Raw genomic sequence first — 24,520 nt, forward strand, 5'->3', positions numbered from 1 at the left:
CACTGTGCGCACGCGCCGAGGGGGGTGTGTGCCAGTTACCATGGTAGCCAGAGCCGCGGGTGGCCCCTCTGCTCGCGGAGGTCCGCGAGTTTGTGCGCGGCCCAGGCGCCGGGCCGCGGCGGAGCCGTGGTTACGGTCCCCCGAGCCTGGCCGCTCTCTGTGGCGGGGGCACCAGCTGGGGGCTTTCTTTACGGTGAGGTCTGAATTTTGGCGTATCCCTCAACGGGCACTGACCGGACCGCGGCTATCCCGACGCCCCCTTCCTCCAGAGAGGGCTTCCCTGCCGCAGGCGCCGGGCCAGGATGAGGTCTCCGTTCGTGGCGGGGCGGGGCGGGGGGGGTCCGCCTGTGTATCTGTTCGGGGTGGAAGGATCGGGCACTGCCGCGACATTGACGGCGACGTCACACTCTCCTGTGGCTCCACCCCCGCTCCAGACTGGGGGGCGTTGGGGGGCGGGGCGATGCGGGAGCGGAGATTAGACCTGGGAGACAGGGGTTGCGCCCTTGCGTTATTCCCTCCCCAGAGCCCTCCCATGGCTTCCCAGGAAAGGATAGAGGCAGTGACCAAAGGAACAGGGTTCTGGCGCTGCCCCAAGCCGGCCACTTACACCCCAGGGACCTGCGAGCTGCTCAGAGGTCAGTGTGTCGAGAGTGGTAGTGACAGTTACCCCCTGTAGGCCGGTTCTCCCCTACAGGACCTGTGGCTTAGCAACCGCTATTGTCATTTTACAGAGAAGAGGCGTGGGGTTCACAAAGGTTCAGGGATCCTACAACTTGCAAGTGGCCCAAAGTCAAAGAAATTAGAATTTTAAAGTGACGGACTCCTGTGCCTTCCTTAGATCACACTTTCAATTTCCCCAGGGACGCTTTATCTCCTCCCCACCTGCCACCACCAGGGTCGAACCAAGGGTTCCACACTTTCACACCACCACATACCTTTTCCTTCAATGCACAACACAACCTGTACTCAGACATTTAGTTGTCTCTCATTGGATTAATATTCACCAACCCCTCTAGATCATGAACTCCACCAGGGCAGGAATTGTGCCTGTCTGGGCTCACAACTGTAGCTCCAGCCCCTGCTGCATGCTTAATAAATACTCTCCATTCATTCATTCACTCAACAACGAAAGTTTTAAACCTACATAATGTGCTTTAGACATTGTTCTAAGTGCTGGGGATATAACAGTTTTTAAAAACGGGGAAACAGCAAAAATTCCTGCCATCTCATGGAGCTAATATTCTGGTAGGAAGGGGACAATAAATAAGCAAAATATATAGAATGTTGATAGTAGTAAGTGCTCCAGAAAAAAACAGTGAAGCAGGAAAGGGAGAGAAGGAGTACTCAGGTACATAATGGGGCTAGGAGATGATACAGTTTTACACTGGAATAGGGTGAGATGAAGGGCTCTGCCTGCTGCCCAGGAGGCCTCATAAAGGTACTTTATCTTTGCAGTGATGATGAAGGAATCCAAACTGACTAACTTCCAACAGCGCCACATCATGGACACCATGAAAAGTAAGAGGTGGTTCACAGAGGCTTCCTGGGCTGAGGGACTCAGGACCCTACTTTTTTTTTTTTTTTTTAAGATTTGTATTTATTTATTCATGAGAGACACAGAGAGGCAGAGACATAGGCAGAGGGAGAAGCAGGTTCCCTGTGGGGAGCCCGATGCAGGACTTGATCCCAGGACCCTGGAATCAACCTGAGCCCAAGGCAGACGTTCAACCACTGAGCTACCCAGGTGCCCCAGAACCACACTTTTAATGCTCTTCCATGTTAAGGGGTAGACGACCTAATTTTTAAAAACCAAAGAAGGGGTGCTTGGGGTGGCTCAGTTGGCTGAGCATCCGACTCTTGGTTTCAGCTCAGATCATGATCTTATGGGCTGTGAGATCAAGCCCATGAGAGCTCGTGCTCAACAGGGAGTCAGCTTAAAAGATTCTCTCCCCCTACCCCTTCTCCTGTGTGTGTGGGCTCTCTCATTCTCTCCCTCTAGAAATAAATAAATCTTTTTAAAAAATTAAAAGGCAAAAAAAAAATTGAATAGCATTTCTCACCCTTGCTCCTGGAGAACTGACCTTTTAGGCCTTTTGTTTCTTCCCACGACATGGGTCCTAGCACAACAACAAGCCTCTTACAGTCTGTCTCTGGCCAACCTTCCTTTTTTTTTTTTTTTTTTTAAGATTTATTTATTCATTCATTCAGAGAGAGCGAGAGAGAGGCAGAGACACAGGCAGAGGGAGAAGCAGGCTCCATGCAGGAAGCCCGATGTGGGACTCGATTCCGGGTCTCCAGGATCACACCCCGGGCTGCAGGCGGCGCCAAACCACTGCGCCACCAGGGCTACCTCTGGCCAACCTTCCAAGAGATCACAGCCTGATCGAGAGATCCTGCCCAGCCAAAATAGTCTCCATGTGGTCATGTCTGCAATCTGTCCCTCCCTGTTACACGCATACCACGTGAGCTCTCCAGGGGAAAAGACTCTGTATGTGTGTGGGTCTTGCTCATAGTTTTATTGTCACAGTTTAGCTAGCAGAAGCAAGACAATTGGCATAATTCCAGCACAGGAAGAGTTTGCAGATGCTTTCCAGCTCACCCTGTCCACCCACTATATTAGTTATTTTGAAGGAAAACCAAAAAGTAGAAGTTCATGGGCACAATAGCAAGGTGCTAAGATCTTGAAAACTACCATGCTCCCTGAGATTTAACTGAGTTGGTATCTAATGGATCAGAAGAGACCTGTGAAACGGCCTTGGAGAGAGAGAATGTCAGAATCTTCTCTAGTGAATCCACCACAAGTGATTGCCTTATTTGCAGAAGGATGTATTAGAGAGGGCACCTGAGCAGCCACAAGCAAAGAGAAGGGAGAGCCAAAGAGGCAAATATCAGCAGGGCATGTCCAGCAGTGGCCAGGGGCAGGCTGGGCCATCCCAGTAGGGAGTCAGATCTTCCTCACTGCAGACAAGGACAACTCAGCTGTCAGAGCCTGGCGTCTTAGCACATCCAAATCCCATTACTCCATTTTTGCACTCTGCAACCCATAGTGCCCCCTGTAGCATGACTACAAAAAGAAGGTGCTAGAAATTCCACTTAAATTCCTGGAGACCAAGGATTATGTCTGCCATGTTCACCACAGTAGCCCCAGTGCCCAGTGCTGGATATTTACTGAAGAACTGATTTCATTAGTGGAGAAACCAAGGTAAGTAACTGGTTTGGCTGACAGTTTTATTCTCCTGAGTGTTCTTTTGATTGATTGATTTTTAAAGATTTATTTTAGAGAGAATGAGGGTGGGCAGAGGGAGAGAATCTCAAGCAGACTCCAAGCTCAGCACAGAGCCTGACATGGGGCTCAAACCACGATCCTGAGATCACAACCTAAGCCAAAACCAAGAGTCAGATGCTTAACCAATTGTGCCAACCCAGGCCCCCACTTCATCATCTTTTTTAAAAAACTTGCCTCCAAGTGTTGGTGTTGAGTCAGCTTTCTTCTATAACCCCCTCCTTTTCTCCTAACCAAATTTACTTTTTGTTTTGAGGCATCATTCAAATTCTGTTGCAAGCCACAAATGCCTCTCCTTCATCTGAACTCCCGGAATTACTTGGGCCCTAATCATCTGCCAAGGATAGGCCATAGAGGGAGGTAGCACTCGGCACTGGACAGGCAGAAATAGAGAGTAGAGGGAGCAGGAGGGACATTCTAGGAGGCACAGCATCTCTTTAGGGAAGAATAGGAAAGCCTTGGTGTGGCTCTAGGTAGAGGCTGTGGGAAGGGGAGGGTTAGTGGGAAGTAATGGCAAGCAGCCAAAGGATCATGTAACTTTCCTGCTCAAAACCCTCTGATGGCTTCCCACCTCAAAGGAAAAGCCAGTCTTTCCAAAGGCCTACAAGGCTGTCTACTTCTCTTGCTGTGCCTCTCCTCTGACCTCTACACACCTCTACACACACTATACCCCTGCATTGTTCAGTCCATTGCTGGCATCCTAGCTTCCTGGCTGTTGCTCAGACACCCCAGGCACATTATCACCTCATAAATTTTGCTCTGTTCCTTCTGCCTGGAATGCTCTTCCCCAAAGTCTCTGCACCACCATTTTTGGTGAGGTCCTTCCCTGCCTACCCTATTTAAAATTGTAAATCCTGCTCTGACGTACTCCATTCCATCCCTGTACTGTCACAATCTAACTATGTAATTTACTTAATCATCATCCACACCCTCCAACCCCAAATGTAAGTGCAACGAGGGCAGGACTTTGTCTTACTTACCACTTTACCCCCAATGTCCTGGGCCTGGCACAGAGCAGATGCTCAGTATGTATTTGCTGGGTGGATGACAGAAGGTTGGACACACAGAACAGATACATGGGAGCCAGATCAAAACAACAGGTGGGGCCTGCTCTGAGATGGGCTTTGGGGCAAATGAGAGGAGGGATTAGCCAACCAGATAGGAGGTAACACATTCAGCTGGTCTGGAGGAGGAGCCCCAGATCTAGGCCAAGACAGTGGGCGTGGATGGTAGGCAGGACTGGTGTATACCGTCCAAACCATCCCTTCCCACCTATGTACCAAGCAGGTTTTAGGAATCCATCTATAGAAATAAAAGCACCAGTATAGAGGCTTGATGCTCAAGAATGTTTATTGCAGCATTGTTTGAAGTAGTAAAAAAAAGGGAAGGGGGAAAAAGGCTGAATTTCTGAAATTAGGAGACTAGTTGAATAAAATAAATAATGTATCCATTCTAAGAACTAGTATATAGTTTTAAAAAATAAGTTATATATAAATGGAGTGATCTGGAAGGTTGTCCATGATAAATTGTTAAGAGTCTATTACTGAATATAATAGAGTATGATCCAGTGTTTGAAACACGAATGTCATATACACCCATGTATCTTTGTACATGTTTGTATTAACATTAAAAAGTATGGAACAAGACCAACAAATCCTAACAATTGCTCATTGTGGGTGGGGGATTGGAGGAGAGAAGGGAAGACTCTATACTGTTTGACTTGTTTTAACAGGCAGGTATCATTTTTATAAATTAAAAAAAAAAAAAAAAAAAAAACAGGTAGGTGCCCCTCACCCAAACCTTCCTTCCCTAGGAGGAGACACTCTGCCCCTACAGTGCAGCCCGACATCCAGCCAGAGGGTCTTGCCTTCCAAACAGACAACCTCGACCATCTACCTGCCTCCCATCCTGGCGGCCCGGCCCCACCTCCGGCCTGCCAGCATGTGCCAAGCCAATGGGGCCTACAGCAGGGAGCCATTCAAGCCTCAAGCCCCCCGTAAGTGAGAGGGCCTAGAGAGCCCCTCTTCCACCTCCTTCCCCAAGGGGCCAGGGGTGGGGCAAGCAGCCCACAGGGCAGGTGAGCAGGTGTCTAATCAAATCCTCATGCTGTTTATACTAATGTGCTTGAACCTTGGCACTTGTTAGCTTGGGGGTGTTCAGGTTGCAGGAAAAAACAGATGATCCTTTTGTACTTTTTTAGAACTCTCAAATGATTAACTGAAGTCCACCAGTCCCTGATGAATGTTTGGCTGTCAGGTCTCACAGCCGCTGCTCTCTTAAGGTCACAAGCCCCCCCCCGCCAAGTCCAGAGCTCCTCTGCATGCCAGGCTACTTCACGGAGCCTCTGTGCCCCTTCCTACTTGGCGTCCGATAGAACTCTTGGCACAGACCTGCCGACAGCCCCATGCAGCCTCTATACCCAGAGGCAAACAGTTTTCTTAGCCTCGCTCTGTACCAGAGCAGTGTGTGGGTTCTGGCATTCGTTCTTCCAGCCCTTCCCCTTCCAGTCTCAACACAAGCTCGAGGGCTCCTAGGGCCAGAAGTGCCTGGTTTGCAGAAGCCCCCTCCAGGTTGCCCAGGGACCCTGGTGCAAGCATGCCCAAATAGGAACTCAGACCATGAATGGGGTGCCCTGCCTGCCTTCATTAGGTCATTTCTGGGCCCTACAGGAGATCTGGAGAAAGAGAAACGAAGACTCCAAAATATTTTTGCCACTGGGAAGGACTTAAAGGAACGGAAAAGGAAGCCCCCTCCTGTACAACAGAAGGACCCAGCCCCAGAGCTGGACCGCTTTGAAGAATGTAAGCCACTGATAGGCCACTCCTGCTGGAATAGGGGGTGTGGAGGGGCCCATAACCCGTGGCCAGAGTGAGAAACACTGACCACAGAACTGCTTCCTCTCCCCCATCCCTCCCAGGCACCTGCTGGCCCCCCACTGCCCTGTACACTGATGGCCCTTCTCCCCCTGTCTAGTGGTAAAGGAAATCCAGGAGAGGAAGGAATTCCTGGCTGGCATGGAGGCACTGGGACAGGGCAGACAGTACCGAGGGATCATCCTTGCTGAGATCTCCCAGGTAGGAGAGGCAGCCGGGAAGGGGTGGGGGTGGGTCTACCATACATGCGCAGCAGCAAATGTGAGTGGACAGGGTAGCTGTAGCCCAGGTCTGGCCCAGGTCTGGGAGTCCTCTCTCACATCAGCAGTGGCTCCTCAAGTTCCCACCCTGCTAGCCAGTTTCCCTGATGCCTTTTGCAGAAACTACGGGAAATGGAAGACATTGACCACAAGAGGAATGAGGACCTTAGAAGGCTCTTGCTACCCCCTGATCTGTCTCCAGAGACAGGGGCAGAGTAGCCCATCCTAAATCACTGGAGCCCACCCCCTGGCCAGCCCATCTACCCTGGCCTTCAGCCACATCAAATGGCCGTGAAGCACTGCCCTGGCCTAGGGGCCCCTGGGCACACACAGCACCCTAGGAAATGGACCAATCCCAGAGAATGAGCTGGTTCTCTTCAAGACTCTGCCCAGGGAGCCTGGGTAAGTTGAGCTGCTGAGACCCACAATCACTGACATACGTGCACACGCACACACACAAACTAATGGTCTTTTCTCAGGGAAAGAGTCCATACACAGTGAAGGCAAGGCCCATGTCTGAGAGCATCCACTGGGCCTCTTCCCCCCACTCCCTACCCCACACCCACTGGATGTCCCACACAGTTTGCAGAACTTCAGAATGAATGATTCCTTTCTTCCTACCTGCCTTAGGACCTACTTATTTGACTTCTTACAGCCTTAGGCAAATGTTTAACCACTATGATTAATTGGCCAGTAAGACACATTTAACGTAGGTCATAATATACACCGTTTTGTTTTCAGAAGGATAGGCTTATTTGTTCAAGGAGTTAGAATTTTCAAGCACAGATGCTTTTCAACTGTTTGCATATCTCAAGTGGAAGTGAGAACCAACACTTCTTGAACACCCCTTGGCCAGGCACTGTGCCAGGTGCTGAATTTCACTCGGTTCATTCTCTCAATAAAACCCTGCGAACACGGTTTGCTATTCCTGTGTGAAATCTAAGGCTCCCTAAGACACTGTAACCAAGGTCATTCAACTGGCAAATAGCCCATTCAGGGTTAGGAGTTAGTTCTCGGGCTTTCCACTAAACCCACAGCCCACAGAAACACAAGGGTGGGAGAAAGCTGGACCAAAGGAGCCAGGCTTGAGCTCCGATCCCAGCCTGTGCTCTGTGAGCCTGATCAGCTCCAACCTCAGCTCTGACTGCTCATCAGTGAGGCTCCGCCTCACAGGGCTATGGAGGAGGCCTCTGACCACAAGAGCAACCCCCAGGCCTGGCGCACAATACGTCATCTCCATGTCTTCTGACAACCACAAGCTCTCCACTCTCCAGTACTCTGTCAATTTCCTGTCCCCATACATCAAAATATTTTGGGAAATCCAACCAACACTCCTACTTGGAGGGATTCATATAAGCCCACAGGCCACATGACCCAAGTTTTGAGCTGTAGAACAAATGTGGCCCAATAGCCTCAAACTTACCCATCTGATAAGTAGAAGGGGCCAGATCAAAGGCTGGCTCATGAACATTCCCACAGGAAGCCCCCAGGACCCAAGGGCAGAGCGTGTAACATGATAAGGACAGCTATCATGTCCATGTCAAAGGCTCCCTCACGTAGCCCCGAGGCAACAGACTAGAGAACCCCAGGACAAATGTGGCCCATCTGTGACAACACAGCCTATCCTTGATTTAAAGTCAGATTAGTTGCCAACATTTACAAATCACACAGGCACACAATGTGGATTTCTAGCTTCTTTTGAAAAATGGAAAAGTGTGGCAACACTAGGCCTGCATCCCCACAGGCTACAGTTGACTTTAAGTAAGGAAGAACTTCCCCCTTTGGTTGGGGCATAGACACCCCAGTCCCCACTACCTGAGTCTCTAGACACCAAGACAGCCTGCCAGAGCCACCCTCAGGTTACACCCAGCCTGGTCAGGTATGTGACCAGCCCAACCCCCAAAAGCCTTTGGAGTTGGTGACCAGCAACAGTCAACAGGCATGTTTGGGAGGAGACTGCCAGGGGCTGCGTAGCTGTGGGAGCTGCATCTCCCTGCAGAGGAAGGGTCCTGCCCACTAGCAAGCTCTGAAGAAGGGCCAATGCCCTTGGCAGTGGACAGCCCCACGTGCCCCTCCCCAGGGACCAGAGATGCCCGGCCACGGGGCATGGTGGAGGCAGGAAAGAAGGCCAACCTGGCTGAGGGCAAAGCGTCCCAGGCTCTGGGGCACTGGCAACTGAGGTTGTCTCCATTTATTGTTGGGGAGGAAAATCCTCACAAGTTAATACAGTGCGTACTTTCCCCAGAGGTGAGCTGAGGGAGGGGGCCGTAGAGCACCCCAGAGATAGCTTATAGCAACAGTGCTTTGACTGAGGGCTGCTGGACGCATTCCCTGGGGGAAAGGCAGTTGTCCCCATCGGCTCTTCCTCTCCCATGGCCATCACAGTGGGACGAGTGGCCATCAGTCCTTCGGGGGAACAAGTCGGGAGAGAAGGGACAACAGTCAAGTGTGAGACAGACTGGTGACAACCACATACAGGACCGGGCCCGCTACCCCCCAGCCCTGGGGTGGCAGGGGAAAGTCAAGACTACAATGTGTTAAGGAACCAGGATTAGCACCTCTGTGAAGCACAGCTCCCTTGGCTGATGACCGGGCACTAGAACTGCCACTGGGCCTGTCTCCCAGAGGCCCTCTCCAGGGACTCGGCTCTAGGGTACCCCCGGCCACCCAGCATGGCCCCCAGCCCCAAGTCCTGGGAGGTGAGGTCTCCGAGGGAACAGGGGGAGATAACAGAAGCACCTCCTAGAACTTGGAGGGACAGAGGGAGAAGGGCTTTGTCCATTGGGCCCATTCATGTCTGAAGACACAGTGATAAGCTCAAACCTAATTAGACTTTCATAAATAGAGCTCCTGAGTGAGGAGAAACAGATTGAGGGCCACCTGCGCTGGAAAGGAAGATGGGGGCTCAGAGCCAGGGCTGGGGCAGGAAGATGCCAGTGCAGCCAAGCCCTGCTTGCCAGCTGGCTAAGCCCTGGAGACAGGAGACCCAGGCCAGAGATCCACCATGGGCAGACCATGTGGATGGAAGGACCTTCAGGTCACAACTCTGACAGCTAAGAATCCCATCCGGACACAGTACAGAAGGGAAGAGGGACTGAGGGGCTGCCTGTCACTGCAGGTGCTGGGGTGCACCAGGAAGCTGTGCTCAGCCACTGCCACTCCCCGGACCTAGGACCCTGCTTGCTCCTCAGGTCAGTCCCGGCATCTGGAATCATCAGAACCAGATGAGGGCAGGGCGGAGCCACAGCTGCCTGTGGCACAGAGAAGAGGGAAGAAAACTCGTTGGCCCAGACCAGCCAGAGGGCCCCTGAGGAGGGAGAGGCTGTCACCCAGAGGCCCCCTCCCCTGACGTCGTCATTCCCCAGGACTGATCCTGATGGGAAGCAGGGTGTCCTCCCCGCAGAGCACAGCACAGGGGCCGTGTGCGCCAGGACAGGTGGAAGTCCCACTGGCCACCCCGGCGGTTAGCTCTTGTCCCCCGGGGGCTTGCTCTTGGTATCCCGCTTATGTGCTAGCAGCTTCAGCACCTTCATGGTCTTGAACTTCCCCTTCTTCCTGCCCTCGGGTTCAGCCTCCTTCTGGAACTCTGCAGAAGGGAAAGCGAAGTATGTTGGGACGGGACGGGCTGGGGGCAGCGACGAAGGCCCAGCTCTGCTCCTCCAGCCCATGTGGAGTCCTGGGCACATCACTTCACCTTAGCGAGCCCACCAGATGGGGACCATTCCCCTGTCCCAGTGTTCTGGCAAGGACCCAGAAATAAACAAACGTGAAGGCAATCTGGAACTCTGAAGCCTAGCACAGGTTTATCATGAAAAGGCCCAGCTCTCCCCTAGGCTGGTGCGCTCAGCTCTGAGGGCTACAACACAAACACTGCCAGAGCTAGAAGGATGTCAAAAATCATCTGCCTCACATCCTCAGTTTTATAGACGAGGAAGATGGGGGCCTTTGAAATGGACTAACACCAACTGAGCTCTCTGCAGGTGCTGGCTCCGGGCTAAGCACTTTCTGTGCTCTCCAAGCTGCCCGCAAGGAAGGTGAAGCCTGCAGGGCTGAAATGGCTGAAATCACTGGCTCCAAGTTACCCAGTTAGTAAGTTCCAGAGCTGGGACTGGAACCCAAGCAGCCTGACTAGAGTCCAGACCTAACCACAACGCCACAAAGTGAGTCACTGGTGGAACCAAGATTAAACCCAGGTCTCCTCTCAGGCCAGTGCTCTTTTAACTGTTTCAGGTACCATCTTATCTCTCTACAGGGACTATTATTGTTTGAGCCCACCAACCTCTCTCTCTCTTTTTTTTAAGATGTATTTATTTATTTGAGAGAGACTACGCAGGTGCAAGTCCTCGAGTGGGGGGAGGACAGAGGGAGAGAATCCCCAAGTAGACTCCTTGCTGAGCACAGAGCCAGCCAGACACAGGGCTTAATGACCCTGAGATCACAACCAGAGCTGAAACCAAGAGTCAGAGCCCCCTAGGCACCTCTAGCCCATAAGTTTTTCCAAGATCAGCCGCAGATGTCAAGGAGGAACTCCGGGCTTCATGCAGCCACCCTGGGAAAGTGCTCTTTGCCCACTGCAGCCCTCACTGCAGCCCACCCTCTGAGTCCAGGCCACAAGCCTCCTGGCTCTAGGCTGGCCTGCCTCGCCACACATGGCCCTCCCGGCAAGAGAGAGGCTAAGAGTTTGCACACATGATCCCTGTAGCGCCCACTCTGACCCTCTGTTCAACCTGCCCCCTGCCCTCTGGTCTGGATGGACCAGAGCCCTGGAAGGGGCCTCACCTTTCCTCCTGATCATGGCTTCCAACATCTTGTCTTCCTCCTCCTCCCTGAAATGAGAAAGGGAAGCCGAGTGTCCTTCCAGCCTGAGCCCCTCCAAGTTGACGGAGGGTGTGCTGGGATTGCTGGCAGTGAGGGCAGGGCTGGCCTGGCCTGCTCTGGGCCCCTCCTGCAGAGAATAACCCCCCACCCCGAGGGAGAGCCCCTCCCCAGCCCCATCACCTCTGCCGGTCCTCATCCAGGCAGTTAACGATGGCGTTGCGCTGCTCGATAAGGGTCACGAGCTCCTGCATCAGCACCTTCTCTCGGCCCCGGTCCTCCTCTGTCCAATCCTTTTCTGTCCGGGGAGAAAAGTTGGGGAACTGAATGGTGGGAAACCCTCCTGCCTTCCCAGGAAGCCAGGACCTAAGTGCTGAAAAGTTGGGGAACTGAATGGTGGGAAACCCTCCTGCCTTCCCAGGAAGCCAGGACCTAAGTGCTGAGGTGGCTGCGACCACCCCCATGCTGGATCCTGTTAGGACAGGAAAGAGGGGCCTACCCGGTAGGCCATTTGGGGAGAAATGAAGATTGTTAAGGAAGAGACCAAGGGGGATCCCTGGGTGGCTCAGCGGTTTAGCGCCTGCCTTTGGCCCAGGGAGTGATCCTGGAGTCCCGGGATCGAGTCCCACATCGGGCTTCCTGCATGGAGCCTGCTTCTCCTTCTTCCTGTGTCTCTGCTTCTCTCTCTCTCTCTCTCTCTCTCTCATGAATAAATAAATAAAGTCTTTAAAAAAAAAAAAAAAAAAAAGGAAGAGACCAAGGCTACTGGGCTGCCTACCAAAAAAACCTTGAGGCTCTGGGAGGGTGAGCACAACACATGCTCTGAGAACAGAGACCAGCTCTTGCCAAAGGGTCTCCTGCTTCTTTTTTTGTTGTTGTTGTTTTTTTAAAGATTTTATTTATTTATTCATGAGAGACACAGAGAGAGAGCCAGAGACATAGGCAGAGGGAGAAGCAGGCTCCATGCAGGGAGTCCAACGTGGGACTCAATCCTGGGACTCCAGGATCATGCCCTGGGCCAAAGGCAAGCACTTAACTGCTGAGCCAGCCAGGCGTCCCAGGTCTCCTGCTTCTGATCATTCATTCACTCAATGAATGTTCACTAGGTGGTTTCTGCGAGGAGGCAGGATTCAGGCTGGGCGTACTGAGAGCCTCCAAAGGTGGGCTGAACAGAGTGGGGCAGGGCTGGGGAGGCAACAGGGGACTCCAGGGGTCCTATGCAGTAGAAACAATGCAACCCAAGTGGCATATTGGGATCTTAATATAATGCCATGCAGGAGGGCAGATTAGAGGGGACAGGACCCCTGGGGGTGGTGAGCCCAGCCAGGAGGTCCCTGTGGCATCATATACCTTCTGCCCCACCAGCCTCCTCTCGAGAACTCGAGCTACCCCACAGGACCACCCAGGAGGGCCCACCTGCCCCTTAGTTTCCCTCTCATACAGCCCGCAGGTTCCCAGGGAAAGGATGCCCATACCTAGCCTTCCCTCTACAACATCTGCCACCACAGGCCTCCCTGTCTTGAAATAAACATCCTGAGGCCCCCCCACCCCAGTCATGTTCCAATGTCCTTACACCTCACCTTGCCAATGCTCAGGAACAGGTGGTTCAGCATAGTTATGGGGACAGCATGGGAGTCACCATCCCAATTCAAATCCCTCTGCTACTTCCCAAATGTGGGGCCTGGGGAGGTCATGTCCCTAAACTACATGTGGGGAAACGGAGGCTCAGGGAAGCTAGGTCCTTGACCAGGGTCACACAGCAAGGGCAGAGCCAGTATTTGAAGCTGGGTAGCCTGACGTCCCCAAGCTACAGCCCTTATAGTATTGTATGGGTCCCTAACCGACCTGGGGCCTTATAAATCAGTCTCACACTGCAAAAACAACATCCAGGACAGGATGGCAAGCCCAGGACATGCTGTCATCGCACAGAAGCCTGGAGAAGCAACCCAATCAGCCCAGGGCCAGGCTGGCCACGGTGCACAGGACTGCACCCGCTCTAGCCACAGGGCGTCGCTGTGGCTCCCTCTGTGTGGGGCTGGGCCCCAGCCACCAGGAGATGTGAGAATGACTCATAGATGGCAGCAGAGTGGCTTCTAGACACTTCTGCCTCTGGGTCTTACCCAGCCTCCCAAGTTCCCTAGTCAGTGGAGAGGCAGGGCCACTGTCCCAGCAGCAGGAGGGGCTGTGTGCACAGGGCCAGGCCAAGTCGGAGACAGGGATTAGCAGCCCAGCTCCACCACCAATGGGCAAGACTCAACCTCTGGTTTTCCATTTCCTCATCGGTGAAATGGGAACGAGAAGCCCACTGCCTGGGACATAGGAAGTGGTCAAGAGCCCTGGCTCCTGTGGTCTCAACTACATGTCAGAGCCACAGACCCCAACCCAACCACATATAACCATCAACCATCAGCCCCTCGAGGGGCACAGAGTGTTTCTACATCCACTCTTTCCTGTCCCAGGAACACCTGCAAGGTAGGTACCCTCATCTTGTCTTATACTTGAAGCCACTGACTCAGGGAGGCTAAGAAACCTGCTTAGCCTCCCTCCCCGCCCCATCCCCTGCCTCCAGCATGTTAGTGATGGAACACAGCACAACACAGGACTATGTGACTCCACACCCAATCCCTCCTGCTGCCCCTCTGGCCATTCTGGGCCCATCGTGCCCCCCACCCCCAGAGTCCTTCGGGGTCACAGTGTGCAGGGGATCCTCCCACCTCCCCTCCCACCATGGCTGTCACCACTCATGGCCATGAGCCCAGAGGTGCCTCTGGACAGGCATGTGCTGTCATCTACTCATCTGGGACAGCCCTGGGCCCTGGAGCCTGAAGGATCTCCCCAGCAGGCACCTGTCTATCCACAAGTTCCAGAAGAGGGAGCAGCCAAAATAGGCCCGTCTGCTCCTGTGCTGGGGCTCTCTGAAAGCCTATCATCCCTGATGCCAAATGAGCCCACACTGGCCATGCTGTCCCTTCTCCTGCCATCACTCGAGCCTATTTATCACCTATGACCCAGAGAGCACCTCCTGGCCCTCTCCTCCTCTGGCCCTGTTCCCAGAGGCTACTGTGTATCCCCATCAGGGCTCTGTCTATGCCCCAGCCTGGAGGGTAAGAACTGGGCCCACTTGGCAATGTCACCAGGCCCCTGGGCAGGTGCCAGAGGAGTACGTGTGGCTACACTCACCTGGCTTGTTAAGAAGGCACCGGAGCTCGTACTCTACATCTGCCTGGCGCTGCTCCAGATTCTGCTGCTTGAAACTAGAGGGTGGGAAGAGGCAACTATGAACCCTGCCCCTCATGTGGCTTCCCTGCCCTGTGCTGTCAGTGATGCAGGAAGACAGGGAAGATTCTCCGTTCCAAACACTATGGATTCTGGGAAGGAGGGAGCCGAGGGGGTGAGGACTCACACATAGATGAGCTCAGACTCCCGCCGCACCAGCAGATGTTTCTCATGGATGAGCTTGAACCAGTCCACCAGCATGTCATCCTCACGGCCCTCTGGAAGCCAGATGCCTATTGAGGCCAGGGCTGGCAGCACTCCTGGCCCTCAGCGGAGACACCAAGACTCATCCCCAGGGAGGGAGGCTCCTGCCACCCGTCAGTCCCACCCACCAGGCCCCACAGCAGTTCCCGCACCATTCACTCCGCCGCGAAGCTTCTCTTCCAGCAGGACCCCGCGGTGTTCCAGGGCATCCAGCTGGCGCTCAATAGTGTCCATCTCTCCGTGGATGTCCTCCTCGGGGATGTACTGGTCAGCCTGAACCTGCCCGGCAATGCCCCAGTCACCCGAAGGATAGTCCACCCCTCCCACCTGCCATATCTCTAACCAGCACTGGCCCCATAGACCCAGGGCCTGGGCTCTGTCTCACACCCCAGTGTGGCCATAGGACTGTGAGGAAGGGTCACCGTGGACAGGGCCACAACCCTTCAATGCCCCTGGCTCTGGCACCAAAAGGCACCCTCCCCCCACCCCAGGGAGGCTCAACCTCCCGCCTCTCTGCCGCTGCAGAAACCATATCACAATGTTAAGAGGGTGACTGTAGTGGAGAGATAAACTTGAGAACACTCTGTTTAACTAGAAGTGTATCATGTGAGTGCTTTGATCCTTGAACTATTATTAGTAACAAGTTAAATGCACCACCCGTTGTGCCTGCTTGGGAACAGCTGGTCTGCTTAAAATCTCCCTGGCTGCAAGTTAAACCTTCCAGTTGGGCCACCCAAATGCCCCTCTCCACATCCCCGAAGGCAGCTGCCCAGACAGCCTATCTTCTCAAGAGTCCCACGGGATGCCTGAGTCCCATGGGATGGGATGCCTGAGGCGGCCAAGGGAGGGGGCCCGAGTGGCCGGGAGCTGCCAACCAGTACCTTGCGCTTGATGAGCGGGAAGCCGTGTCCTGGGGCGGGTGGCCTGGCTGGCTTGGATCCCTTGGTGGCCTTCTTTGTGGTCGGGGATGCTGTGGGTGATGCCTTCCGGTTAAAAGGATTCTCCTTGCAGGAAGACTAAAGGCAGGGAGAATGGCAGAGGGTAAGTCGGGGGAAGGGGGCAGTAAGACCCGCCCTGGCAGCCTGACTAAGTGGGACTGAGGCCTGGAGGCCAGGAGGAAGTGGCCCAGGCAGAGAGAGAGGCCCAGTCCCACTGGGGCATTCAACAAACACTTCCATTTGCAAGCACTTCCCACATACGGTTGCTGCACTGGATACCTTTATACTCTTGTTCTCTCTGCCTCTCTGCAAAACAGGTATTGTAATGCTCATTTTATCGCTGAGTACACTCAAGTGCAGGGAGCTTAACTGGCTCAGGTCATGCACTTCCCAAGGGCCCAAGCTAGGGCCAGGGCAGCCATCTAGCACCGGGGGCAACAGTCAGGAAGTCAGGACGTGGAGTTGAGGGCCAGATGGCTTCGCTTGTTCACTCAGGTCTCACAACCGTGCCTTTCTAGCAGGGACTCGGGCCCAGAGAGGGAAATGAAACTCCTTGCCCAGCGTCACCCAGCCAGGACATGTGCAAGCAGGGATCCTACCTTCCATCTGGAAGGAGGAAAAGAGTAGCTTCCTACCTCCCAGTCCAGGAAAGACCCCTACCCCTGCTGCACGCCCCTGCATGTACCCACAGCCCTGGGTCTGTCTGACCCTCTGCAGAGACCCCTGCCCCCCTGAGGCCAGCACAGCCAGAAGGCCCAGCACTGGGACAGGGCCTCGCCTGCCACGTAGGCAATGCCAGTGTCTTCCAACTGTTCTCCCTAGCGCTTTGGACACAGAGGCATCATGATGGGCCCATGAAAAGCTCTCACTTGAGGCCTGTAGTGCTCCCAGGAACGTTTACCCAACTTTCTCCCCGCAGCCAAGGGAGACTGGAAGGAGCCTGCTCACCCCGCCCACACCAGGCTGTGGAGAGATTCTTTCATGGGGGGAGTCGCCCTGGGATTTCTGAAGCAGGAAAAGTACCAGGGCTTGAGTCCAGGCATGGCAGGGTGACAGCATTTGATTCTCACAGAGCAGCACCCCAGGGGGCCCAGCTGGGTCAAACAGCCCAAGGCCCCCAAGTCTCACAAGAGTTCCCAGCCTTTCGGCACAGGCTCAGCCAAGCCAAACCATCACACACGAAGATGTTTAAATGGAGCTGCCTGAAGGCAGGGGTGGGTTGTGGGGGGAGGGGAGTGTCCAAAATTGACGTCAGGGATGCCTGACTGGCTCAGCAGTTGAGTGTCTGGCCTCAGTTCAGGGTGTAATCCTGGGATCCTGGGATCGAGTCCTGTATCGGGCTCCCTGCATGGAGCCTGCTTCTTCCTCTGCCTGTGTCTCTGCCTGTCTCTGTGTCTCTTGTGAATAAGTAAATAAGTCTTAAAAAAAAAAAAAAAAAAACCCCACCTGCCACCACCAGGGAACCCTGAGCCTCCTCAGGGCAGTCTAAGGCCTACAGAAGGGGCAAGGCCTTTGCAAGGTCACACAGCCGGCGGGTAGTAGAGCTGGACAGGAGGCTGCTGCCCAGGCCAGGGCAGATGAAGCGTCTGAAAGGTACACAGGTAGGAGCTGGGCCAATAGCTCAGCCCTCTCCCCAGACTTATCCTCTTCAGGTCCATCAGGCCATGACCACAGCCTCCCCACCTGAGCCATCCTGCCACCCTCCACCTGGAATTGCGTGAACCTTGGGCCCTCAGACAACTGCGGAGTGTGCGCAGAGGCGAACAATCAGAACCTGGTGCCCCAAAAGGACTGTGGCTACAAGAGAGGCGCCCTCAGGAACCAGATGCCCGGAGGAACGTGCTGACCCCTGCCAACCCCCAATTCCCAGCATGGGACTGAGAAGCAGTTACACAAATAGTCACAAAGGTCACCTGGAGAACGAGCTCCCTGAGATGGGTGCCCCATGTCTCCTCTGCCGCCAAGAGGAGACAGAGTGCAAGGCGGGCCTGGGAGGAGGCCCCTGGCATAAACACGGCCTCATGAACAAGAAGGTGGAGAGAAGGATGTGGAGATGGATGGTGGCTGGGGGAGTGGGTCCCGGGTGGGCAGGTACATGGGCGAGGCAAGAAGACAGGTGCCCAGACGCATCACTATACGAAGGCGAATAAATGGATGGGAGGATGGACAGATGAACCTGTGCCACCATGGATGGAGTCGTGCACAGGCAGACAGACACAGCCACATCAGTAAAGAAGTCAGAGGCCAGCCCACCTGCACGTCCCTGTCCAGAGACCAGAACCCGCCCTTCCCACTAGACAGGACAGCAGCTCCTAGCAAGCGGGAGGACTCACCTTCACTTGGAGCTGCGGGGACGAGGTTCCAGGGGAAGGCGCGGGGCTCTTGTCTCCAACCAGTAAGAGAGGGGTGGGGGCAGCGCCGCCACAGGGCTTGGGGGGCTGGGGGCCGGGGCTGCCCCTTGAACCCGGGGCGAGGCCGGGGCCGGCCTGAGGTATCTGGTCTGCGCCGGGCTGCACCAGCTCCCCAGACGAGGACAGGGAGGAGTTGGCGGAGAGGCTGGCAGAGGTCCCAGGAGTGCCGGGGGCGTGGACCGTGGGCTCCGAGGAGCTCTTGGGCACCGCCGGGGGTTCCAGAAGCTCCCCGGAGGGGGTCTGGCTGGAGCTCTCGGACGACAGGCTCTCCACACTGAGGGCCGGCGACGGGGTTGCGGAGGGTGGCTCCGAGTGTGACAGGCGTGAGGCATGCAGAGCTGTGCAAATGAACAAGCACGTGAGCGCCACGCGAGGAGGCACAGCCTCACCTAACACCCTTCACTCACCACAGGGCAGCGGGTGGCCCTGGAACCCCGCGTGCTTCTACGTCAGCACAAGGCCAGGGCCCAGAGGCCAGCAAAAGCCCGGCAGGACCAAGGCCAGCAGCAGACCAATCTCTGCCCTCATCCCGCACGGGTTGGCACATCCCCCGCAGGGCACATCTGTAGTCTGGGGCCCTCTGCCTCTCACTTCCTCCCACAGTGGCCGTTGCCTCCACCTCCCCTCCCATGTCTGCTCTGACCCCAAGCGAGGCCCAGGGGGGAGGCGAGTCCGCCAGGGGAGGGAAAGGGAGGGAAGGGCCGACAGAGTCAAGGCCGGCCTCTCTCCCCGGCAGCCCTCGCAGTGGCCGGCCCTGGGCCGCTTCAGTCCTCGTGTGGGTGCTGGATACTATGCCAGCTGTGTTTTCCAGATGAGGCAGTGTCACCAGCTGTGTTTTCCAGATGAGGCAGCGGATTCCGAGGGAAGGCACTTGCCAGGGAAGGGCTGGGGCTGACACAGCTGCGTGTGACCCGGTACTCAGTGTCCCCCAGCTGCCCACCACCTGGAGCTAGAGGCTCCCAGGGTCCTGGCAGGGGCCGGAGTGGGAAGCCCAGGCCACCTGAGCACCTGCCCCCAGGCATCGCTCATGTGCCCTCAGCCTCCCTATCCGAGGGGCTCCTGCTGAGGTCTTGGAGGGGGCCGTTCCCCAGTCGCGATGGCCACGCCTGAGGCCTGAGAAACCCGCGAGATGGTGACAGACAAAAACTACAATGAGGGGATCAGTCAGTTGAGCATCTGACCTTTGATTTCAGCTCAGGTCATGATCTCAGGGGTCATGAGTCAGCTTGAGATTCTCTCTCCTGCTCTCTCCACTCCTCCTCTCACCTCACTTTCTGTCTCTGTCTCACTCTCTCAAATAGGTAAAATAATCTTAAAAAAGAAAAACAGGGACGTCTGAGTGGCTCAGTGGTTGAGTGTCTGCCTTTGGCTCAGGTCACGATCCCGGGGTCCTGGGAATGAGTCCCATATCGGGCCCCCTGCATGGAGCCTGCTTCTCCTTCTGCCTATGTCTCTGCCTCTCTGTCTCTCATGAATAAATAAATACAAATAAAAAAAACAAAGACAGATAGACAACAGCAACTACAATGAGCCTGGATGAGAGGGTGTGGCGGGCAGAGGAAGGCCCAGCGCCCAGAGACTGGCCTATCACTGCCATCTTCCAGATGGGGACACTGAACACAGATGCAGTGAAGGAGCTGCTCAAGGTCACACGCAGCCAGGTCAGAGCCCAAGGTGCCCGGCGATGGGAGGGGAGTAACGAGACGGGCAGGACTCAAGCTAACCCTGGCCACATGCTCTCCATGAGCTGGGGGTGCCCCTCCGTGGGGCACACATTTAATCCTCACATCACCTTACCATGAGGTGGGTTACCACGAGTTAGGAGTATAGAGTATGGAGCCTCCGGCCTCCAGCCTCCAGCCTCCTGTCTATTAAATCCTGCCTCTACTGCTTAAGCGCTATGAGGCCTTGGGCAAATCACGTACCCTCTCTGTGCTTGTTTCCTCACATCTGTGAGGTGATGCCCACCCCACCGATATACTCTGCAATTAGATGAGAGGACACGCGTGGCCCCTAGCCTGGCAGGGATCCCACTGCACCACACTCCCTTCCCCAGCCCTGCACCAACCCCAGCACCCGAGCCCAGAATTCTGTCAGGAGAGCTCCCAGAGACGGCACTCACCCAGTGGGGACGCACTGGGTGCTCGGGGGGCAGGACGCTTCTTCGTCTTGGGGCTGCTGGTGGGGGTGATCCCATACCAGGGGTGCAGGGACTTGGGTGTGGATTCCACCGAGGGGACCAGGGCAGGGCCAGTGGCCAGGCTGGGTGCAGCTGGGGGCTCCTCTTCCTCCTCCTCCTCAAAGGGGTTGTAGGGCTTGGGCTCCAGGCCAGCTGGCCCCTGGCTCTGCTGGCCCACCTCCTCCGTGCCTCCATTCTCCACCCGCCTGCTGTCCCGGCTCGGAGGTCCGGGGCTGCTGCTCGGGGGAAGGGGGGCTGGCTTCTTCTTTGGCTCTGCCTGCACCAGTGTGATCCATGGGGGATCTTTCCTGGGGGCTGGCGTCCTGGAGGGAGGTGGGAAGAGGCAGAAACCACTGGGGGCGAGGGGGGCAGCATCGTCCTCCCTCTGGGCAGTTTTAAGTCCATTTCAAAGGGAATGGATGAGAAACTGCACCCATCCTCCCCAGCCCAGCGGGGTCAGCCCAGGCCGAAGGCTGAAATAGACTGTTGTAGTCACACCCCTGGCTGGGCCCCTCAGGGCCAGGGACAGTGAACCTCCACATCACACAGCCTCTATGAGCCCAGCCCGGCAGAAGATGCACAGGGGCTCTGTGTGAGGCCAAGAAAGTCACCCAGCCCCTCTTGAGAGCCCAGTCACCCACCTATGACCAGGGACAACAATCTGCACTTCACGAGGGCATTCTAAGGAACCAGTGAGCAGAGCACCTTCCATACAGCAAATACTCATTGAGTGTTAACTACTACTGCAGCTGGGGCCCACTCTCCCCCTCACAGACCACACAGGGGGAGCACAGCTCCAAAGAAGAGCTAGAAATAGATGTCCTCATGCAGGACACAGAGTCCCAGGGCGGCAGGCCCGAGACGGGTACACAGCTAAGCTTTTCTCGGTCTTTCTAGACTCAGCTGCCAATTCTCACAACAGCTCTGTGAGTGAGGCCTGGGTCTCCCCCGTCACAGAGCAGCAGAGGCATGGAGAAGTCAAGGGGCTCCAGAGTCACTGTCTCTACCAGGACCACCACCCACGGGAGTGGGGACCTCAGGGGAGCCTCGGGAAGGAGATGAGGGCACAGCGCTCACCTTCAGTGTCACCCACCCAAAATAAGCTTTGCGTGTCTTTGGGAGGGTCTGCTGGTGAGTCAACTGCCCACAGGAAGCCTTGCCTCCCAGACCCCAAGAGGACCCTCATTCCCAGCACCAGGGCCTCCAACGTGGGAAAGCCTCCCTGAGCCAGCATACCTTTCTGACAGCTTGGGTGTCCCTCTCGGCTTGGGGACAGGGGGTTCATGCAGCCTTCCTAGATGAGAAAGGAGAGTGAGACCAGCCTTCTTCATGGGCGGCCGTCGGCTGGGCAGCAGAGCCAGGTGCTGAGGAGCTAAGGAAGTATGCCCTCCCTTTCTACCTGGCAGATCCAGGACTCCAGGTGGGCATGGCAACCCTACCTACAACCTGGCACCTCCCAGCACTCCGGGAGATAAGCACCAAAGGTGACAGGTGAAGAATGGTCATAGGGGCCAGGCCAGGAAACCTGGAAACTCCATCTGCATTTCAGCCCCAAAGGGGGAACCCAAGTGTCCCTTGGACACTTCCCCAACATGGAAACACTACCTCAACTCAGCCCCAGTGTCACTACTCCTTGAAGCCTCCCCTGACCCCCAAGTGTCCTCCACAAAACCCACAATAACCTCTGCTATCCCTGACTTAACAGATTTCCACATTCTGTGGAAGCCCCTATGTCTGTGCTTGTCTCCATTGCCCCCCCCAACACTGCCATGAGACTGACAGAGTAGCTCGAAGGCACAAATAGGTCTGAACAGATCTGTCTCCGGGGCCCAGCTCAGGCCTCCATGCGTGTGGAACCAAACAAGGCACAGAACATGAACCCCCGGATACTCACAGTGCACATGCACATGTAAACACCAGACACACCCCAGCCAGTGCCCAGCTGCACTGGGCCCTTGCTCACCATTTACTAGGCCACTGCTGCCACCCTGCTCTGCCAAGTTCTCGTGCTGCAGACTGGACCGGGGCCGGGGCGTGGGAGGTGTCGGGGCTGGGCTCTCAGGGGCCCTCCTTGGGGCAGGTGTGGGGCGGCCGGCCGGGGAGCCACCCAGCTCCTGTGGTTTGTTTGGAAGCCGGGGCTTGGTGGTGATCTGGGGCCGGGCCTCAGGGCTGGCCTGGGACCCCTCTGCCTCAGCCCCTGCGGGTGCAGTACGGCCAGGGCCACCTCCGTCAACATCCTTGACTTCTTCTCCAAGTTGCTGCTGCTTTGGCTGCAGAGGGGGCCCGGGCCTGGTCCCTGACCGCCCACCCGGGCCCAGCCTGGCACAGTGCTCCGCACACACGAAGGTGCCTTCTTCAGGCCCACTTCTGTAAGCTCCAGGGAGCAGGGTGCTAGAGCACTGCCGACACCTGTCAGGGAGAAGGTGGGGTGGGGGCTTCAACTCAGCCCAGCACCCAGCCCAGGACACCGGCTCCCCCTCTCTCCTCCCATTGACCAGCCTGGACCCTGTGCCCTAGACTTCCCAGAGAAGGAAAATAGTAACTGTCAGAAGCACAGAACAGGGCAGCCCCAGTGGCGCAGCGGTTTAGCGCTGCCTGCAGCCTGGGGCGTGATCCTGGAGACCCGGGATCGAGTCCCACATCGGGCTCCCTGCGTGGAGCCCGCTTCTCCCTCTGCCTGTGTCTCTGCCTCTGTCTCTCTCTCTCTCTCTGTCTCTGTGTCTCTATGAATAAATAAAATCTTTAAAAAAAAAAAAGCACAGAACAATAAAATCACATGAAATCAAGCAACATAAATTGTGAAACATGCCTTAAGTTTGTGCTGCAAGAGGAAGCAAAGGTTTGCCCCCACACAGAGGTACCAGCCCAGGTAGGTCATGAGTGGCTCAGGAAATCAACTGAGTAGGTTTCAACCAAGCCAGGCTTTTGGGTTATATTTTTTACGAAACAGAATAAAATACAACATATCGGAATGTATCACACAAGAATATAGTTTTAGGAAACTATAATTCCAGTTGTGCATCTGTTTGTTCGTTTTTTTTTTTTAAGATTTTTTATTTATTTATGAGAGACAGAGAGAAAGAGAGAGGCAGAGACACAGACAGAGGGAGAAGCAGGCTCGCTGTGGGGAGCCCAATGCAAGACTCTATCCCAGGACCCCAGGATCATGACCTGAGCCAAAGGCAGATGCTCAACCAGTGAGCCACCCAGGTGGCCCAGTTGTACATCTGTTTACATGGGGTTTTATTCAGGCATGTATTCACAACTGGTCGCAGGGTCAAATGTATTTTTTACTGGTGGGGGGGAGGGGGATCATTGGAAAAAGTCTTTAAAATGCTGTTCTCCTGGCCAGATGTGAATGTGTTAGTATAATGTTGCCCCTGCTTGAGACTTTTCCCTCATGACACCTGAGTTCTGCAGTCAGGCCCCTGGGATTCCAGGCCTGGCCACCACACACTCACACTCACACCCACAGACACAGACACACCCCACACACACAGACACATGCTAACCCACACCCACAGAAACACAGACATACACTAACCCACACCCATAGACACACATACACCCACAGATATACACAGACACACACTCAAATACAGACACACAACTAACCCACATTTGAATGCGTGTTGGGACTTAGTCTCTGGCTTCCCCTATTTTCTTATTGCTTTTTTTGCAACATATAAAATGTTTTCATACATTTTCTAAGTTTTTTGTCTTTTCCTTGGCTCTGATTCCATTTTCTTTAAACTTAGCTTCCACTGGGAGCTACACACTGAAAGTGAGTTGTTATTGTAATTTTTTTTTAAATCCTTCCTTTTTTTCAAGGACTTCTATAGCAGTCCCTTCATAGTCATCAGGTAGTTAGCCTCAGGGAGCTCTGGAGGGGGAGGTCAAACCCCTGAGCTCCGAGGCTTTTCCCCTTACTAAGCTTCAGTTTGCTCATCGGAAAAATGGGGATAAGCAAGATGCTCTGCATGCAGGGCCCCGAGGTGTGCCTGTGATACTGAATCCATAGAAGCTCCCTTCCTTGGAAACAGGGTGCTGGAGGGGCTCACCACCACTCCCTCCCGCCCCCCCCCCCCCCCGCCCCTCTGGCTACTCACCGGAAGCAGTGCCGGTGGTACAGCTTGCCCTCGGCCAAGTAACGCTGGACCAGGTGCACATGCTGCTGGCAGGCTGCGCACGTGCTGCTGGGGGTCCGCTGGGTGCCCTGTTCCGACAAGCTGCCCGAGGATAGCTCCTCGCCCTGCAGAGAACAAGGTGGGCGGAAGGGCG

At 55.1% G+C, this 24,520-nt stretch overlaps 2 protein-coding genes across 7 annotated transcripts in view; one reads left to right on the forward strand and one right to left on the reverse strand.

The window, feature by feature from the left end:
- Nucleotides 1-45: 45 nt before the first annotated feature.
- Nucleotides 46-10,620, forward strand: C11H22orf23 (chromosome 11 C22orf23 homolog). Of its 3 annotated transcripts, none has more exons than XM_077914574.1 (7): nucleotides 46-307; nucleotides 524-635; nucleotides 1,456-1,518; nucleotides 5,097-5,279; nucleotides 5,953-6,084; nucleotides 6,257-6,357; nucleotides 7,158-7,334. In XM_077914574.1, the coding sequence occupies exons 2-7, from the start codon at nucleotides 533-535 to the stop codon at nucleotides 7,185-7,187; spliced, it is 612 nt and encodes a 203-aa protein (XP_077770700.1). In that variant the 5' UTR covers nucleotides 46-307; nucleotides 524-532; the 3' UTR covers nucleotides 7,188-7,334. The 3 variants fall into 3 exon arrangements, with proteins under 3 accessions (XP_077770700.1, XP_077770701.1, XP_077770699.1); XM_077914575.1 differs by lacking the exon at nucleotides 7,158-7,334 and adding an exon at nucleotides 10,397-10,620 and having other exon boundaries at nucleotides 47-307; XM_077914573.1 differs by having other exon boundaries at nucleotides 52-307; nucleotides 6,537-7,334.
- MICALL1 (MICAL like 1) overlaps nucleotides 8,098-24,520 on the reverse strand; it is a 27,221-nt gene continuing 10,798 nt past the window's right edge. For 2 of the 4 annotated variants that reach the window (XM_077914565.1, XM_077914567.1), the window contains exons 5-16: nucleotides 24,349-24,491; nucleotides 22,203-22,648; nucleotides 21,476-21,533; nucleotides 20,183-20,562; nucleotides 17,983-18,398; nucleotides 15,593-15,727; nucleotides 14,864-14,990; nucleotides 14,635-14,725; nucleotides 14,412-14,485; nucleotides 11,415-11,529; nucleotides 11,196-11,242; nucleotides 8,098-10,002 (exon numbers count right to left, since the gene is read on the reverse strand). In XM_077914565.1, coding sequence (XP_077770691.1) covers nucleotides 9,881-10,002; nucleotides 11,196-11,242; nucleotides 11,415-11,529; nucleotides 14,412-14,485; nucleotides 14,635-14,725; nucleotides 14,864-14,990; nucleotides 15,593-15,727; nucleotides 17,983-18,398; nucleotides 20,183-20,562; nucleotides 21,476-21,533; nucleotides 22,203-22,648; nucleotides 24,349-24,491 — 2,154 coding nt within the window. In that variant the 3' untranslated portion in view covers nucleotides 8,098-9,880. The remainder of the gene's footprint in view (nucleotides 10,003-11,195; nucleotides 11,243-11,414; nucleotides 11,530-14,411; nucleotides 14,486-14,634; nucleotides 14,726-14,863; nucleotides 14,991-15,592; nucleotides 15,728-17,982; nucleotides 18,399-20,182; nucleotides 20,563-21,475; nucleotides 21,534-22,202; nucleotides 22,649-24,348; nucleotides 24,492-24,520) is intronic. The other 2 variants (XM_077914566.1, XR_013389102.1) reach the window with 2 other exon arrangements.

The sequence above is a fragment of the Canis aureus genome, chromosome 11 (genome assembly GCF_053574225.1).
Source record: "Canis aureus isolate CA01 chromosome 11, VMU_Caureus_v.1.0, whole genome shotgun sequence".
Taxonomy (NCBI): Eukaryota; Metazoa; Chordata; class Mammalia; order Carnivora; family Canidae; genus Canis; species Canis aureus.